The following is a 17,689-nucleotide window of genomic DNA, read 5'->3' on the forward strand; positions in this document are numbered from 1 at the left end:
CATTGCCTCTTGTCCTATTACTCAGCACCGCCGAAAAGAGCCGAGCTCCATCCTCTTAGACCGTTGGACATTTTACACATCAACGGTGTTTCGCGCAACCAGGGCGTTCAGCTGGATGCGGAGCGCGGTTTAAGGCTCAGGGCGGGATGCTTTAGGCGGAGTTGCCATACAAACGCGGAGTTGCCATACAAACGCGGAGTTGCCGCACACACGCTCCCCCGCCGCCTCCCCAGCCTCCCTCCCTCAGCGCCGCGCGCGCGCCCGAACCCTCGCGAGAGGCCGCCGCGCGCGCCCGCCTGTGCCACGTTCAAATGGGCCGGCGGCGGGGGAGCGCGGCGGGCGCGCGCGACCGGCGGGCCGCCGCCCCGCCCCCTCGCTGCGCCGCCGCCAATCGGAGGCGAGCGGCGCCGCGCCTCGCTGGCGCGATTGGCTGCCGGCGGGCGCGGGGGCGGGGCCGCGGAGCGCTCGGGGTCGCGCTGCCGGGGCCGAAGCGCGCTCCCGCCGCACGCTGGGCTCGGGTGGCGGCGGCGGCTCCGGAACGCGCTCCCGCTCCGCCCCCTGCGCTGCCCGACGGGAGGCGCGATGGCTTCCCGCAAGAGCTCCAGAGCCACCGGCGGCAGCCCCAGCCCCGGCTCCAAGAGAGGTGAGCGGCGCTGCTGCGGGAGCGAGGCAGTAGCTCTGCGGGGAAGGGGCGGGGGCTCCAGCGGCCGCCGGAGCCAGAGGAGGGAAGGAAGGGCCCTCCCGGCGGCGCGGGGCAGCCGCCAGGCAAAGCGCTGGGATGCTGCGCTTTCCCCTGCCTCTGCTGCCCTTCCCTTCCCTTCCTTCCTGCCGGCCCCTCTGGTTCCCCCAGAACCAGAGGGGACGCGGGGGTAGACGGCCGGGATGTGTCCCTCACGATCCCGCTGTTCCCTATCCAGCGAGTTCTCGTGGAGTCGTGGGGCCTAGGCGGCGGGTCCCCCCTCGAAAGCTCCCTAGAAGGGATGAGATGAGCGCCGGGCAGGCCTCAGCATCTGTGGGTACCCCGAGACCTCTTCCTCCGGGAGATGAGGTGGAACCGGGATGCCCCAGTCTCACACATTCTTGTATCCAAACTGGGATGTGGAATATCTCCTCAGACTGACCTGGTTAGGTCAAAATTATTAGATCTGTTTTAGGTGGAGCACCTAAGTAGATGGTTTCAGTTACTCGAGGCAAGGAGGAAGAGTCGCAGATAAATGCAAGCCAGGAGGGTTTTGTGAGGCAATGATCCCCCGCCTCACCAATAAAGAATCCCTTAACAAATCTGACTGCTCACAGACCGCTGTGTGCGGACAGTTTATGTCCATTGGCATTTCTCAGCATCTCAGTATGCGCCTGAAAGAGGGGGGGAAAGTGTCTGTACTTCCAGAGTCACTATGCAGCCATGCGCACTGTACTGGAGAAAGGAGGTTTTTTTACCACACACTGTGTTTATGTGTCGTAGCTTCTTTGGATTTGAGATTGGTGTGCACAGAGCTCCAGTGATAAAATGTGGTGATGACACAGAAATAATATCTGGTGTCCCTCTTTGAATATAGTAATAATAGTGTGAACAATGTTTATTAAAGGCTGAACCATATAGGATTAGTTTACCTACCACATGATGAATTAAGAGGGAAATATTTCAAATATACTTAAGCTTAAAAGAGTTTAGAGAAAATATTGCAATGTTTGTAGAAGTGGGTTTTTTAATTGTATTTAAAAATCCTTTTTGCAATTGCTGACCTATGCTGTTAAGTCTGTGTTAATTGCAGTTTTTGCTTGGACTGGACATGCTATGACGATCACCCAGTATTAAGCATGTTAAATACAGATTTTCAATTTTAATGCCTTAAAAACATACGTCCCTGTTGTAATTTTGAATATGGTAGTTAATGTTTTAAATATCACTTTACATGTTTGTCAATATCTGAGAAATAAATGTATTGGTAAACTGAATCTCTAACTGAATAAAGAAAGCATTCCATGGGTTTTTATTTGTAGTCTGAATAAAATTTTCTTTCTTTATATTAAAAGATGTCCTTGAGGGGATAAAGCAGTATGGGTAATGTGTTAGGCACTCTACTGACATGTAACCTCTTAAATTTGTTAATACACAACACTCCTACGTAGAATCCCTTAGACAACCATAGCAATTACAGCATGAAGCTGATGCTGATTTCACAGTTGCAGCTGCAGAGGTGAGGCATGGTAACTCCTGTGCAAATAAAGGAACAGCTGGAGGAGCAGAGTGCTCCCAGCAGCCAGTAAGCTTTCCACAGTCAAGGGATGTGAAAGTGAGATGAGGAAATGATTTTTAGATGACAAGCAATTGAGACTGAGAAGTATGAAAACCTCAGATCTGAGATACTTTTTGCTTGATAGAAGTATTCACTTTCACAGCAGTTCTAGAGAGAGGATGTGGCTTCTTGCCAAGGCCTTCCTCACAGCTCAAGCCACTGAGGCTAACAGCTTATTTCAAAATCTGTGCACTCAAGACGATGCCAGCATCAGCAATCTGCTTTTAGGTTTCACTATCAGAAAATATTTACAGTAAACTACAAATAGATTAAATTCTAACTTTATTTTATATAGGTGTTTTCAGGTACACTGTATTGTCAGAAATGGAACTAAAAATCGTTTAGAAATAGAACTCTAGCTTATACTTTCACAAGTCATATACTAGAAGCTGTCAAATCAGTCCTAACTGAAAAAAAAATCTTTATTTTACCTTTGTAGTGCTACTTATTGTTTGAAAATTAGATTTACAGAATTTTATGACAATAATTTTATTTAGAGTACAGAAGTGAAAACCAGGGAAAAAGCTGATAGTTTGGGGATACTTAGAGAAACACGTGTTTGCTATTATCTTTACTGGAAAGTTTGGCTGCTTGTTACTAGCCTGCAGAATCCATTGTAAAGATGTGGCCTCTCAAAAGGAAGACTATCAGTTTTAAAGACTGTTATAGATACTTGCTGCATTGTTACTTGAAGCATCATTAGATGAAGGACAGTTTTGTTACAGAAACAAATGCATAACACCTGGTCATGAATCAGCTCCCTCAGATTTCATGAGATGTGAAATGTGGAAATGTCTTGGGCATTAGCAGGTGCCTATAGAGAAGCCTTCCAGCAAGACTGAGGATCAGCATCCCAGTGAACTTTTGAAATATGGATGGTTGAAAAATGATGGTTGACTTTGTAAACTATGCTTACCTATAGAAGTTCAGATTATAAGACAGCTATCAGTATGCTGCTGTGTGGGTATATGATGTCTTACAGTATGTAAATGAGGAGTTAAACATTTTTATTGAAGATAAGTTGTGCAATTATTGTTTTCTTTGCATCTCTGATGTTAAGTGGGATGGTTCTTCATTAGGCTAGGGTCCATACAAACCACACATTTCCAATGTAAAGCATCGTCCGTATCTACAGAGAACTGTATTTTATATTAAAAAACCCATAGTCCTATCTCAATTCTGAGGGTGTGTTGCCTTCAGTCTTTATGATGACAAAGAACTAACATTGCTTTGGTAAATTTTCTTTAATCTCTACAATGATGACTGAGAATCTTATGGCATCCTTTATTTTTCTCTGCAAGATCCCAGGAGATGTTAATTTTCCCATTTTGCTGCTTTAATCATGTGGTTTCCTTACATGTGCAAATGTATTGCCATTTTTTAAACTCATCCTCTGGACCCTCTAGTGCCCCTTGCTGTAATTCTTTGTTTCATTTTTGGTGTTTTGACTTTCTCCAGATTTGTTTGGGGCTTTTTTGTGGTATACATTCAAGGTCACCCAATGTACTTATCCAAATGTAATTTTGTGTTATAATTACAACATTTTTAGTTCAGTGTATCACTTCTAGAAAGAAGTTGTGCCTGTTAATTTACAAGAATTTCCACATTTTATCTCATCTCTGTTGTAAAGACTACTTTAGAGTGTGCTTTTATCTGGGTGAGGATCTCCATTAGCTTTCCAGTTTACCCAAAGAGCAGAGAAAATTCATCAACTAAACAGGTCATATTTTGCTACTGAAGTTCTTTTGTTGGGAACACTGAACTTCACATCAGTGCTTGAAGTGGAATTGCCCATCCATTCTATGATGTCTCTCAGCTACCCACCTGTGCTATGATGTCTCTCAGCTACCCACCTGTGCTATGGTATAACATCTCATTTTCTTGCGCCGTGGTTTCTGTTTAAATACGTTGCTTTCATCTATATAAAAATTTGATTTCTGACCTCAACTGCTGTCGAGTGTGTCTGTTTATGCTCTTTACAGTTGTGTGGTGTGTCATCTGATTTCTTGTATTATAATCTATCCATTATTCACTTTTTTTATTGAAACCCTTAGGAAGAAGGGTGTTAAGGTGTTGGAGGTCATAAATGAGATGTAAATTTGGGATGCACTGTGGGGCTTAACAAATATTTTGACTTGTCAAACTGTTTGCTGACCAAAAATGACCAAAGTCCAAGTGTTTGCAGAACCAAAAAGAATTCTCAATCAGTTAGTGTGCTGCTCAAACTCTTGATTTGGCTTTTAAAATTCATTGTAAAGGCCTTTTCTTGTAGCATTATTGCTTCTCAGAAATATACAGCGAATTTTTATTACGGTGTTAGAGTTTCTGTAGGTCTGTTGTGAACAAATGAGAAATACTTTGTGTCTCACTGATGGAAACTCTGTGTACTGTTTAGGAAATTCTGCAGTGATTTCTTTTGGAAGTTTATCCTATTGCCTAGTTTAGTTGCTTACAACTATTTGAAGAGCCTGTATGTTTACCATGAATGCCAGATGCTAATACAAATAGCAAAACCATGGAAATGTAGACAGCTCTTTATAATTGATCCGTCTGCCTTGGGTCTTATTCAGGGTGGCCTTTCTGGAAGACATTTTAAAGTATTGTAAAATAGTCTGCCAAAAAAATCTGTAGCAACAGTAATGGTCCAAGCATCACTGATTTGCATGGTACATTGCAGCAGTGACACTGGTGAAATTACTACTTTTGCTGATTCTCTGCCATTCTTCTCTTTTTTTCCCCCTTTTATTTTTTAAATGGCCTGTACAAAACTGGAGGAAGTAACTCCTCAAACAAGTCTGTTTCCTAGCTTTGATTCAATGAAAGTGATATAAAAAATTCTTAAATGGTTAACATAGGTATTTTTCAGCTCACTCGAGCAGATTTGCATTGAAATAGTGAATCCTCAATAAACTCTTGATTCATTTGTCTAGTACTAGAGTCAAGTGAGCTCTGGAAAGACAGCCTATAAGGTTTATCTGAATCAGACTTTATCTACACCATGAACTGTTGACAGGTGCAGTAGCTGATTGCCAAAGTTACTCTGGAAGTAGAAACATTCAATTTGAGTACAGTATATGCTTCTGTGCCTTTCTGGTATTCCCATGTTGCCAGGTGTTTGCATTTCCTTCCTTTACCTTTTCTCAAGGATGTATTATTTTGGGTTTTAAGATTGATACTTAGTGTAGCAGGATGGACATAAATGTAAAGAGCCTGATACATTCCCCTCAGTTCTTTTTCTCCTGAAGGATTCTGAAGCACTGAGAGTCCTCTCCAAACTTCCAGAGATGCTATCTCTTGATGAGGACACTAAAGTTCTCATGCCCCTTTTGATCCAGTGTGGGCTGAAATCTTGTGCCTGCTCTGTTTTCTGATGGATCTTATCTGTATGCAGGAAGTGGGCTAAAAGAAATTATTCACAGTGCTTCAAACACAGAGAAAGGTTGCATTTCACATCTGCAAGGACGTTTGCTTCAATATACTTTTTGAGCATTTTGTTATGTGTTTAAATGATAACCTTTTCAATAGCCTTTTGAAGATAGGGCTTGTTTAAAATGCTGGGTGGAAAATCTGAAGTATCTCTGGTATCAGGGAGACAGGAAGCTGGAGTATGTTATCTCACATTTTGGCAATTATTCTGAGAGTGCACATGAGGATTCCCCATCAGATGTCATAGCTACTCAGTGTTCAGTCTCCAAGGATGTATATCATATTGGGGGATTAAGAAGTTAAAATTTTTTAATAGTTTAAGCTCCAGGTCTGCAGTCAGTTTAATCTAGTTTGAGGTTCTCTGCAGACTTGTGCTTTTCAATACCCCTTTCCCTGTACCTGAATTATTGGCTGTGCAGGTGTGAGGTGAACCACACAGGGAACTGAAGCAGAAAGCTGATTTTTTTATTTCTCCCCTCTAGACTGACTCAATGCATGATTTTATGAAAGGTCATCTGGGAAGGGAAGACATGACAATGAGTGGGTGGGCATTAGGGGAGGATGAGGTTAAATCCAGAGTTTTATGTTCAGTCATGTAATTGTGGAGCCATGGTGTGAACACCAAAAGGTGACTGGTTTGGTTGGCTATGCTAATGTAATAGCTGGATATAAAAGGGCTTCAGTAAAGAACAAAATTTACTACCAGGGGAAGGCTCTATGTGTCGAGATTATTTCTAACTATGGAGTGCATAGAGAGGTGACATTTGAATAAAGTTTCTCTTTAAACTGAAAACGTCTTGGCCAATCACCTATATGAAAAGAAAGGGTTCATTTTCATCTGGAATCACTTTGAAACATATAATAAGAATTCCTGTGCTAATTTGTATGTTGAATTCTTCATTGTAGAGAACTTGAGCAATGAAGTTCTGATTTGCCCCAAGAGGTTCTTTCCTGATGAAGATCACAATCTGGTAATCTGTGTGATAGCCTGCAGCAATCTTTTCCCTAACTGCATCTGTGGGATAGCTCTTTGCATGGAAAAGTTTTGAGCTATGCTTTGAAGTGGAACTCATAATATTATGTATCTTGAAACATGTTGGAAATGAAGTATGTTCCAACTCACTATGTAGTGAGTTGGAACATACTGCAATATGTGTGGTTCAACTTTGTTAGAACTTCAAAGATTTAACCAATTGTAGTTTTCTTCGTATGGAGTTGCACTCTTAATATGCATGTACTTAACCTCATGTAACAAATGTGACCAAGTTGTTTGCTTCAAGACTTTCTTTACAAAACATTTAATAGCTAGGGGGGAGTTATAACTACTCAGTAGTGGTTTTCTGGTTTTGCAGTTTTATTTCCTGAGGTTCTGTTTGTTAACTGACAATTAATTACTAATGCAACATATTTCACTTTCTCATTCCTCATGCTGGTGTTTTTTAAATTTAAAAATTCTTAAAGAAAGTTCACATAGCAGTTTGTAAACTGTAGTTTGTTGTAATTTCTTTCTATAGCAGCTAGAGGACACGTAGTGACTAGAAGACACAGACATATCTTTCGAAGCCAGAATGTTCTATAACAGCAATTTCTCTGCAACTGAGAGCTCCTAAAAACATATTTTAGTAACATATGACACCTAAAACCTGTTTTGTACTCCGTAAGAGTGGCAGGTGCATAGCACCCCATGAACAAATGCCTAATTAAATTGGCTTAGTATTGGACTTGAAATTGATACATTTTTGGCATTTTAAGCATTTTGAAGTGTTCTGCCTTTCCATGAGCAGAAACCTATGAAAAGCAGAGTTGTAGGTGCCTGCATGACAACTGGAGTTTTTCTATTTGAGCTCCCTCAAAGCATGAGAAAAATTTAAAGAACTAAACCAACATAGTCTGTTTTCTTTATTTTGTGGCTTAATTAGGACTTGTTGCTAAAACAAATTGATGTGACCCACATTACAGAATAGGAAAATGGAACAAGGAAAAAATACCCTTAAATTAATGCCAGCATGTTATGTACGACGATGAGGATTTTCAACCTTATGTAATAGAATCTTTTTTAAAGGTCACCACCAGCAAAATTTGCATGTTCTAGGCTCAAGTATTTCTTGTATTTCCTCTCCACATTTACCTTCCCTGAACTCCGCTCCTTCCTAAATACAACCATCTATCTATTTAATTAACCTAGTAATTATGCCGCATTGTTGGCTATATTAAATCATTCAAGTACAAGATAGGTAGATTGTGTAATTTTAGATCTTCTTTCCTAATGTTCTGTGGGAGAGAGCTGGTTAAACAAAATAGCAGCTCTTAAAATGTTTAAGTAATTTGTATAGAGTGGTGTTACAGAGATATTGTTCCTGCAGCAGGAGGAAAACTAAAATTTCTTTTTAAGCATGTGGTCTTAACCTTGAACCTCTTGGCTTGATGTTTGAGTTAAGTAAGTTTACAAGAGGCACATTTTACATTGTTTCAGACTTAAATTCTGTTTTGTGATTCTATACACAGAAAAACAAAACTAGAGAAAATTAACATATGTGTTTGGGAAAAATATGGACTTTTCTCTACAAATCTATTTAGATTAGGTAATTTTATAACAAATTATTTGTATTCTGTCTTTACAGGACTCCTGGGGGGTTTTTTTGTTTGTTTTTTTTTTCTTCAGTGCTAATTGACTATGCTTGTTATTGTACTATCTTTAAGTTTCTGGAGAAAAGTTTTAAAATAAAACTAATCCATAGTATTCTGATAGTGATAGATGCATTAAATATTGATTTAAATATATTGCTGTTGCTAGTATTCATTATAAAACTCAAGTTGTAAGCAATGTCCTTTTTAGTTATTTAAGCTGTGTGCACATCTGTGTGTATTTCTTCCTTGTAATAAATCCTTCTTGAGGAGCTACCCAAAAAATTGTCATCCAAATAATCAAAAACTAAAATAAAAGAGCCAAAACATGGCTTGGACAAAATTTGACTAGGTTTTGGACATGATCATCTTTCTGTCACATTTAGAAAAGAAGTAAGTACAGATTCAGGATTTTCTCTTATGAATATACATCTCTGTCTTCTTCTCTCCTTCTCCAGCTTGAGTAGTTATGCTTAGATAAACAAGACTTGAGAAGATTGTTGACAGCAGCAGCTCTTATGGGGCAAATGGCTGGTCTCTCCAAATCTTACTGAGAATGTGGAGCCAGCACTGCAAGTAGAGACCACTGCTGTGCTGTATTTAGATGAAGTGCTTTTGACAAGTCTCTTGAAACTGTGCGACCTCCTAGGACAGAATTTCTCACTAAATTTCTCCTTTTCTTTCATTTGTGACTGTTTTTCTCATAGAGACAAATCCTTAGGGTTTTAAAAAAAGACCCAAACAGCCAACAAGCCTGAAGCTCATCATTATTGTGATGGGTTTTCTGAATAGATTTCTTGGGAATGAATTTTATTATATTTGTTGTGTATGTCTTAGAAGAATCATGTAAATGGAAAGCAATAGGATTTGTTTATAGTCAGAAAAAAATGTAACTACTGAAGAATAATAACTGAATGTAAAAAGCCCCTCCCTGAGGATGATGCTTAGCTTCAATCAGCCAGATGAGAATCTTGTTCTTGTTTCGGATTTTTTTTTCTGAAGAATAAATAATTCTGACTTACTAACACATCACCTTAGCTTGCAACTAAAAAACTCTTCTAAATATTGTGATACTTTGTGAGTCAGAAAGCTATCTCTTGACTTAAAAGTACTTTGAAATATAGCAGCTTATATTCAGAAATGGACTTACTGACCATCTCTTTATAAACTGAATATAAAACAGCTAAAAAGCTGTACGTGTCTCTTGTACTTGAAGCATATTTTCAGATAATAGGATCTTAGATCCTATTTTTGAGGGACTAAAATGGCTTTGAACTTTTACCTTTGGGTATACTTAAAAATGTCTTTTAGACCTACAAAGAAGTTCAAACAGTGTTCCCTAGAGGAGAGAACTGAGTCTGATCTTTCACATCCTGACTAAGTGCGGAGTTTGAGGAGATGTGTCAATGGAATCACTTCATCTCTTGAAGGGAGTAGCTTCCTTTCACTAGGCAAGTTCAGCAGGATGCTTATGATCCTAGAGGTTTTTTACATATTTTGTGATGCATCCCTTTTTTTTGCCAACTGTTTTTTTCCCCTGCAGTTGGCCATTCCCAGCATCTCCACAATCAGCCTGCTTTGTTGTCTAATCCTGAATTTATGATTTTTCTCTTGTTTTCAGTATTTTTTAGATTGTTTGTATAGTGGTTTATTTTACTATGAGAAATCTTTAATTTTACTGTGAAAAATTGCATTTCAGTTAGTTAATTTTTATTTCAAATTTATGTTCTCGTCATTGTATTTCCTTTGAAGTTAGTGCTTTTTCTGTTCCATCAGTTTCCTCATTCTGAATCAGTAAGTTTCCCATATAGATTATTAAGGTCTTTTGGCAGGATGCCAAGGTATCTTTATAACCATAAAACCTAGATTATATAAAGTTCAGATCAGAGAGCTAGTTTTTAATGAGAAAATAGTAATTAAAAAAGCTATTTCCTCCCCTTTTAATTTCCCTTAAGGTTGTAGTGCTGAAGAAAATTTCTTAGAAACTAAAAGGAAGAATCAATATTGTATTGCAAAAATTTTTTATTTAACTTCTTTAAAGTGAACCTTTACCTTAAACTTTGGATCTTACCTCTAAAGACCCTGCTGCCATAAAACAAACTAAAATTTCTGAGTATGGATATTAGTGAAATTTTAAGGTTGGAATATTTCAGAAATGATATCATAAGTATTTGAGTAAAAATCTCTGTTCCATCTGTAAAGTAAACACAGAGAAAATAGTAACCCTGTCTCCCTTTGAAAAATAAAATAGAGTTCATAAAGCACAGATTTGTCCTTAATGATTTCTACCCTTAATGTACCCTTATTTTGATTTTGGATTAGCACTTGGAATCATTATGGTGTAGGGACTTCTTGGAGTGCAACAGTTCAATATGTGCTTATTAAGTCAATTATAAAATACATATTACAAAAAGTCTGTGTGTGTATACACTCACATGACCTGTCTCTCAGTAGTGAGAGTGAAAAAAACCCTTGTATTTTGATATGAAGGGGAAAATAGATAGGTGAATATCAACAGAGAAGGCTCTGAATTTCCTGAGACATTTCAGTCAAAATACTTTTTACAGACCCAACCCAATAAACCCCTCTGTCTAAAATCAGTTTAAAATAGTAATCTGCAGATCTATTAGTAGCAGGGACTTGCAGCAGTTGCTTTATCATTAATCATATTGGACAAGATAATTTGCCAAAAATTTCAAGCAGTAGTAGGCTGTGCTTATAAAATAGAGGTTGTTTTGTATTTGCACTGCTTCTAGTTATTCTCTGTTGTTGATAAGATCGTTCTTTTGTACCTTATTTTAGCTTCTTAATTCTTGCCCGCTTGCTTCTTACCACACTGCATTTTCTTCTTAAAAGCACGTTCTAAAGTCTCCCTTTAATCTAGCTGATTGATGGTTTTTACTTCTGAAATGTGACTTTTAGTTGTTTCTTTGAGGTTAGTGTTTTATTGCTTTTTCTTTTGGTGTGTATTTCTAGTTTCTAGTGACTCCTTGCTTTGTGCTCCCTTATCTCCAAGTGATAAATCATAATTTCTTCCATATAACTTCCTAACCACCTTTGTGGAAAAGCTTAGCTTGATGATTTGAAACCTGACATTTTGTGTTCATAATTGACTTATTTTTCCTCTCTAAATTTCTTTGCTTGCACTTGGGTAGTGATGTGTAGAGGTGTAACTAATGCTACTAGTCTGAATTGTCAATTATACTTCTGTAAAATTAATTAAAATACATGTCTGTATAGTTGAAGCACAACTAACTTGAAGATAGTTTTTAAATTTTGGAATGGTTATATAAATCAGGTGAAGAATAATAACTTTGAGCGTTAGGGAAGCAATTGGAATTACTTCAAAAAGAAGCAGCATCTGAACACAGTAGAGATGAGACATTGTAAGAAGTCTACACTGTTGACTTTGCTGTCCCAATGTCAAATTGCATTGTAAGTAGATACAACTTAACTTTTGTCTTTCATAAAACTAACAAAAATTGTGTGCTGTTTTGAGCTAACTGTGATCCATCTTGCTCTTGGTCCTTTTTCCTTTTGATGAGTTTGAAGAATTTCCCCATTTTAGCTGTAGTGTCCCCTTTCAGGAAGGAAGATGTTTGTCATTCTTGCAATCAATTAATTTTTAAAGGCTAGAGGTCAACATAGATATGTTAGTTCAGATTTGGAGTGTACATTTGAAATTAATTTCTTGATTATCTCAATTCACTTTCCTTATAAGCCTTGTGCCTGTTGTCCCTGAATGGAGTTTGCTCACTTAGGTCTGAGTTAAAGGTGCCAAAAGGTGTGCTGCAATCATTATGGGCATTCTGCCAGATAACATCTGGTTCAGACCGATCCCTCCAAAATATATATCAATGGACAGGGCAGTTCCCAGCATCAGTTAAATACTCTATAAGTGTACTGGTGGTAAGATCTGTTGTCTGCAAATGCAAGTGCAGCTGAAGTGAATTTGCTATAAATTGCCTTATCTAATGCCTGTCAAAACACTGTGTTGTTTATATACAATAGAATACATATCATTGCATGTAAAATGATTTTAAATATTTTTTTTTATTTCTCCATGTTCAGTCACTTTCACTCTGTGTAAATTTCTCCCCACTTTGCTCTTAATTGTTTGTGCTTCAGTTATGTTACTGAAATGTACTACTAGGAGATCTTTCTTAAAGCATCTGATCCATTTAATGTATTAAAGTGGCTTTAAACATAGTTAAAATATACACTAGTTATAGAATCAACTGCCTGTAGTTCCTTTTCATCCATATGAAAAGTCTTTAGCTCTAGTTCTATTTCTCAATTTTTCTTCCTTGAACTCTGGAGAATTGCATTTGCTGGATGTTAAAACCACAGAAGATATGTGTTGATTTTCAAAGTAGCTGTAACATTCTTCTCTTCGCTCCATCTTCTGTTCCATTCTGTTTGCTCCATTCTTCTGTTCACTGGTAGCTGTGTTATTTAAAGAAGCATGAGGGTAGTGGGGCAGAGTGGTAGATTCTAAAGCTTTTTTTACAGTTGTAGTGAATGAGAAATTAGTTTGTTTCTGACTTCCACCTAAAAGGAGCTGACTTTTGTTTGACAAGTAATGGGAAAATAATGGTTTGCTAAAAATTGAAGATGGAAAAAAGTTGAAAAGTGTATTAATGGGTTTTTGCTCTCTTTCTGGTCCTTAAGAGGAGCATGTATTGGTGATTTAATTTTATTAGCTTTAAATTGTACAAGCAGTATGCATTTTGTCAAAATTTAAGGGAGGAGCGAGTGAGATAATTTAGTATTAACCCTTTCTGGGAAGGGTCTACCAGAAGTAAATACAGTATGTATGCTTCTGATATGAAAATTCTTTGGCAAGAATGCATAAGGTTGGTTTCAAGTAATTCTGTTAGAAGACACAAACCTACATTATAGAAAGGAGTTGTCTCTTTCTTCTTAAAATAGTTAGCAAGTTTTAAATGGGTAGTCTCTACAGGGATACTCAGAGCCCAGTAGGGGAGTACCAACATGGAGAAAGTTTCTTGGATGAGGGCCAGCGTAACAAATGCAAGCAGGCAAGCTTTGTGTCCAGACTTGTATTTCAGCTAATGCGAATGGATTTAATGTCCTTAGAGATCAGGCACTGTGGCATAAATTGCAGCAGAAGTACTATAGTACAATGTGCTTGGTTTCATTCGCTGTTGTTTTTGATGTTGGAGGATTAAGGGGAGGGGAAAGGATCAAATACCCAGGATGCTCTGTTTGGAGGAGTAAGTGAATTTCATTGTCGTCAGAACTAGATTGCCATATGAGTTCTGAAAAGCGTTTGGCTCCTGAGGATAACTGCTCTAAAAATAGATTTGGAGGCGAGGTTTCTCTTGGGTCCAGTTTCAGGTTCCAGCTGAGCTGGCTTTAGGAAACCTGTTTGCTCCTGTTGCAAACAGGAGGATAACAGTGAGGATATTTCTTATTCTGCCTTCAGCATTAATTTTTGGATATCCTGACACACTCGCTCTGCTGGTGGGAATCGAGCACTAATGTTATGGCTGACGACACAGGTATAATCCTAACCTTTTTATGGTGAGCAAATGTGTACTTGCAAATAGCAGTTATGTCTGATTTTATACTCAGCAAAATAACTGGCTTACTTTGGTATGTTTTCTTGCCAGTTTGCTGTCTAGTCTGTGTTACAGGCTGCCTCTGTTCTCTCTGATTACGTCTTTTCTGGACTAGAGGTATTCCATGAGTTTATGGCTGGTGGTTAATTGTAAATAATTTTTTGCCTAATAGATCATAAATTAACATAAGAGATACTGTTTTGTCTTCAAATATTTGACTTTAGAGTTATTTTTAGAGTATGTAATATTGCTAGGTGTCTTGAAGGTAAGCTAAAGTAAAAAGGTTTTCATACATTTTTGGGTGGACGTGACTTAATGGGGGGAGGATGAGGTGTAGAATTTTATAGATTTGCTGTTGAGCGGTAGACCGTGCTTTAAGACTTTCTGATGTCTGCATAAAGACATCTGGTGGTGTAAGCACAGGCTTACCAGATATGGCAAGTGACCTACTTCTGGCATGGCTGGCAGCATGTGCAGGGAAAGGGTTTGAGTTGAGAATTAACTGTTTGGAATGATCTCTGAGCCAGCTTCAGTCCTTGCAGTGTTTTGTTTTGACCCTGCATGCAGCATTATTTGTGCAGATTGTAGGTAAATTTTTTCTTACATAACTTCCATTTATATAAAAGTGTTGTGTGATCAAGCTGCCATGCTTGAGTTGTTATTCAAGAGTTTTGTAAATAATTTTGCTGTAAGGTAGAAAGCACCAGCATAGAAGTATTGTGACTATTGTAAACTACATTCTTACAGCAAAATCTATTTTGGAGGAATTTGCATGAAACAATCTCTTATACTGGAAAAAATATGAATAGTTCTGCTTCATTATATAAATAGGTTGAATTTTCTTTCATTTTCCTGTTCTTCTGATAAGTAAAGCTTCTTTCTTGGAAGGCAAATAGCAGTAAATGGTAGAAAACAGTAAGGCAAATAAGTGTGAAATGCAGTAAGATCATCTTTTCTGTTTGCGCTAGAACCAAGTTGCAATCTGGAATAATTTAAACTGTTTTTAACCTAAGGATTTAATTTTAAGTATATGCAAAGCTTTCATTGACTGCCTTGCTACACAGGTGAAGCCCTGCTGTTACATACTATAATTGTTTATTTATAGTATTAACATTACCAGTTCAATAGTACTATAAATCATTTTCATACAGTTGAACATATTTCTGAATGCAGACACTGCTTTTCTGTCCCTCAATTTTCAGGCTACCCATACATTTTCCACAAGAGAGATGTTAGAATGAGCTGTGTATATGGACCCTGCACACATATAGTTAGAGAACTGTGCAGTAGCAAATGATATATGCCTGATATGAGGCTAAGTTGCCTCAATTTCTCTCTGAATATTATTGGGCATTTGTGTTTAATGTAGAAAAGAAACTAAAAGTTGGTGTTTGATCGTTGAAGGGAGTAGTGTTAATAAAATAATAATTTTTTTCAGTAAAAGGCTGAGCTGAGTAAGAGTTCACATGGGTCAATGGTTTTTATTTGGTCTGAGCTTGGTATTAAGAACAATGAATGTAATAAAAGAGTATTTTATTACAACTGTAAACCTGCTGGCAAGCAGGGTCAGAGAGTACTTATATATAGTTCCTGTTACAAAAACAAGTTAGTCACACATCTCATTACTTATCTTTCAGATATACCATTTTATTTAAAAAAACAATTGTGTTGATATTTAGCTTCTAAGAGTATTTTTTGTCTTTTTCTATGATCAGTGTTGATAAATACATCTAACATTTCTTTCAATTTGTATAAAGATAACTCCTTAGCTTATCTCAATATTCATGACAAAAATTTTTGCAGCATTCTGTAAATCATGTAAGAAATAGTTCTGCTTGAATAACTGGGCCTGCATGTGGCTGAGCAGGCAAAAGTTGTTTTTTAGAATGGAATGAAGTGGAATAGACTAACAAATTTGAAACTGCAGCCAAGAGCCACCCTTGCAGCAGTAATGTCAGGGGCAGAAGAGCAGACCTTGAGCTTTGGAGGAAGGCCACAGGAAGGCATCTTTCTGGTTACATATTTATTTACTTTTATATATATATATGTATATGCATATCCCTATTTCACTAAAACAATCCTAAAGCAACAGACTAAGCAATGTATGTCTTCTCTAGTGATGATGCCCATTTGAAACTTGCTACACATATGCTGGGTCAATGTCTTTCACTGTCTTTTGTTTACAATTATGTGTAATTTTTTATATAGATTTACTTTCCATATGTGCAGTTATAAGTGCACATATGGAAAGTAAATCTATATTAAAAATTATATGATTTTTGTTATGTCTGTGTCATCCTTTTACATGTATGTTCCATAGGACTGAAATTGTACAGTTGTGTAGCATGGGGTGAATCTCTGCTTAGTTCTAAGCATCAGGGAAGGTAGTTTTAGTTGGCAAAGTGTTCTGAATTTGAAGTCTTACCCTTAACATAGGTCAGGTTTTAGAGTTTTCTTAGGCTATTTGAATTGTCACATTGGTTGTGTGAGCTATTTTGATTAGTTTTAAAACTCGATTTAGGAGAAATGCTTCTCTTGCAAATCTTTTCTGCTCGCCATACTGGCCTCTGGTGGCAGTCTGGGAACTGCGGGGAACAAATGCAAAGCATTTCGAAAATGTGAAGCTCTGTGTAAACAGACAACAAAGGGGAGCAAGGCAGAATTTTCAGCTACCTTGTAAGACAAATTAGATAGGGACTTTTGGTGTTTGGTTGGTTATGAGGCTTTTGCTTAGATAATCATCAAGCTTCTCACAGTAATTTACAGTGAAATTGAAAATAAATAAAGGTGGTAAAGTTAAAAAAAACCCAGTCAACCAAAAAACTCCACAACAACAACAAAACCTAGCATTGTTGCTCAAATGTCTATTAGTGTATCCATAAGTGCCACGTTTTATAATTGTATCCTCAATAATAATTTTCTAACTCTTACATCCATTTTCTCTTCTTGTTTTATTTTAACAGAGACTAAGCATGGAGGAAGCAAGAATGGAAAGAAAGAAGGCCTCTCTGGAAGCTCATTTTTCACCTGGTTTATGGTAATTGCTTTGCTGGGAGTTTGGACATCAGTAGCAGTTGTCTGGTTTGAACTTGTAGATTATGAAGAAGTTCTAGGTAAGAATTCTAAATCTTAAGATTTTTCTAATAATGTTATGATATGCATTAAGTGAGTGCCATTTTTTGTTTTTAGATAGGTGATTTGTCTACTGTAGTGTTTGCAAATTATCTACATGATAAGAATAGGCAGTGTGGTTCAAAATGTATGTTTTAATGCTGAGCACTATTATGATGTTAAAATGGGGATCTCATAAAAGGGTATGAACATCCTGTAGAATGTCTTTGTAACATATATACTGTAGTTAATTTGAGAGGTCAGCTACATATGCAGTTTGAATTGAAGCTCAGAAACTCAGCAGTGGTTGAAAGTAGGCAGCTCATGCTAGCTGTGCTCTGATGGACTGTCATGCTTGTAGGGGTCAGTACAGCTGATCAGTCATCCTCTCATGAGTGAGATGTTGAATGACCTCAGTTTCAAGCTTATAGTGGTGATAATTCTATCTATCTCAATATGACAATTTTAAGATAGCACTGGTTAATATAATATTTAAGGTTACAAATTAATATCTCAAATTTCAAGACGTATGTCCATAGGAACAGCCATTTTCCCCGATGTTGTAGGATTCAATATGCACTTTTGCACTGGTGGATTTACAAAATTTACAAATCTGTTGGTACATGCTCTTTTTTTTTGATCTGG

General features: G+C 37.8%; 1 protein-coding gene across 7 annotated transcripts in view; it reads left to right on the forward strand.

Annotated features, from left to right (window-relative positions):
- The first annotated feature begins 463 nt into the window (after positions 1-463).
- ASPH (aspartate beta-hydroxylase) overlaps positions 464-17,689 on the forward strand; it is a 111,990-nt gene continuing 94,764 nt past the window's right edge. For 4 of the 7 annotated variants that reach the window (XM_077783430.1, XM_077783438.1, XM_031504035.2 and 1 more), the window contains exons 1-2: positions 464-643; positions 16,897-17,046. In XM_077783430.1, coding sequence (XP_077639556.1) covers positions 583-643; positions 16,897-17,046 — 211 coding nt within the window. In that variant the 5' untranslated portion in view covers positions 464-582. Of the gene's footprint in view, positions 644-11,331; positions 13,874-16,896; positions 17,047-17,689 lie in introns of those variants that run through there. The other 3 variants (XM_077783435.1, XM_077783436.1, XM_077783439.1) reach the window with 2 other exon arrangements.

The sequence above is a fragment of the Lonchura striata genome, chromosome 1 (assembly GCF_046129695.1).
Source record: "Lonchura striata isolate bLonStr1 chromosome 1, bLonStr1.mat, whole genome shotgun sequence".
Classification (NCBI taxonomy): domain Eukaryota; kingdom Metazoa; phylum Chordata; class Aves; order Passeriformes; family Estrildidae; genus Lonchura; species Lonchura striata.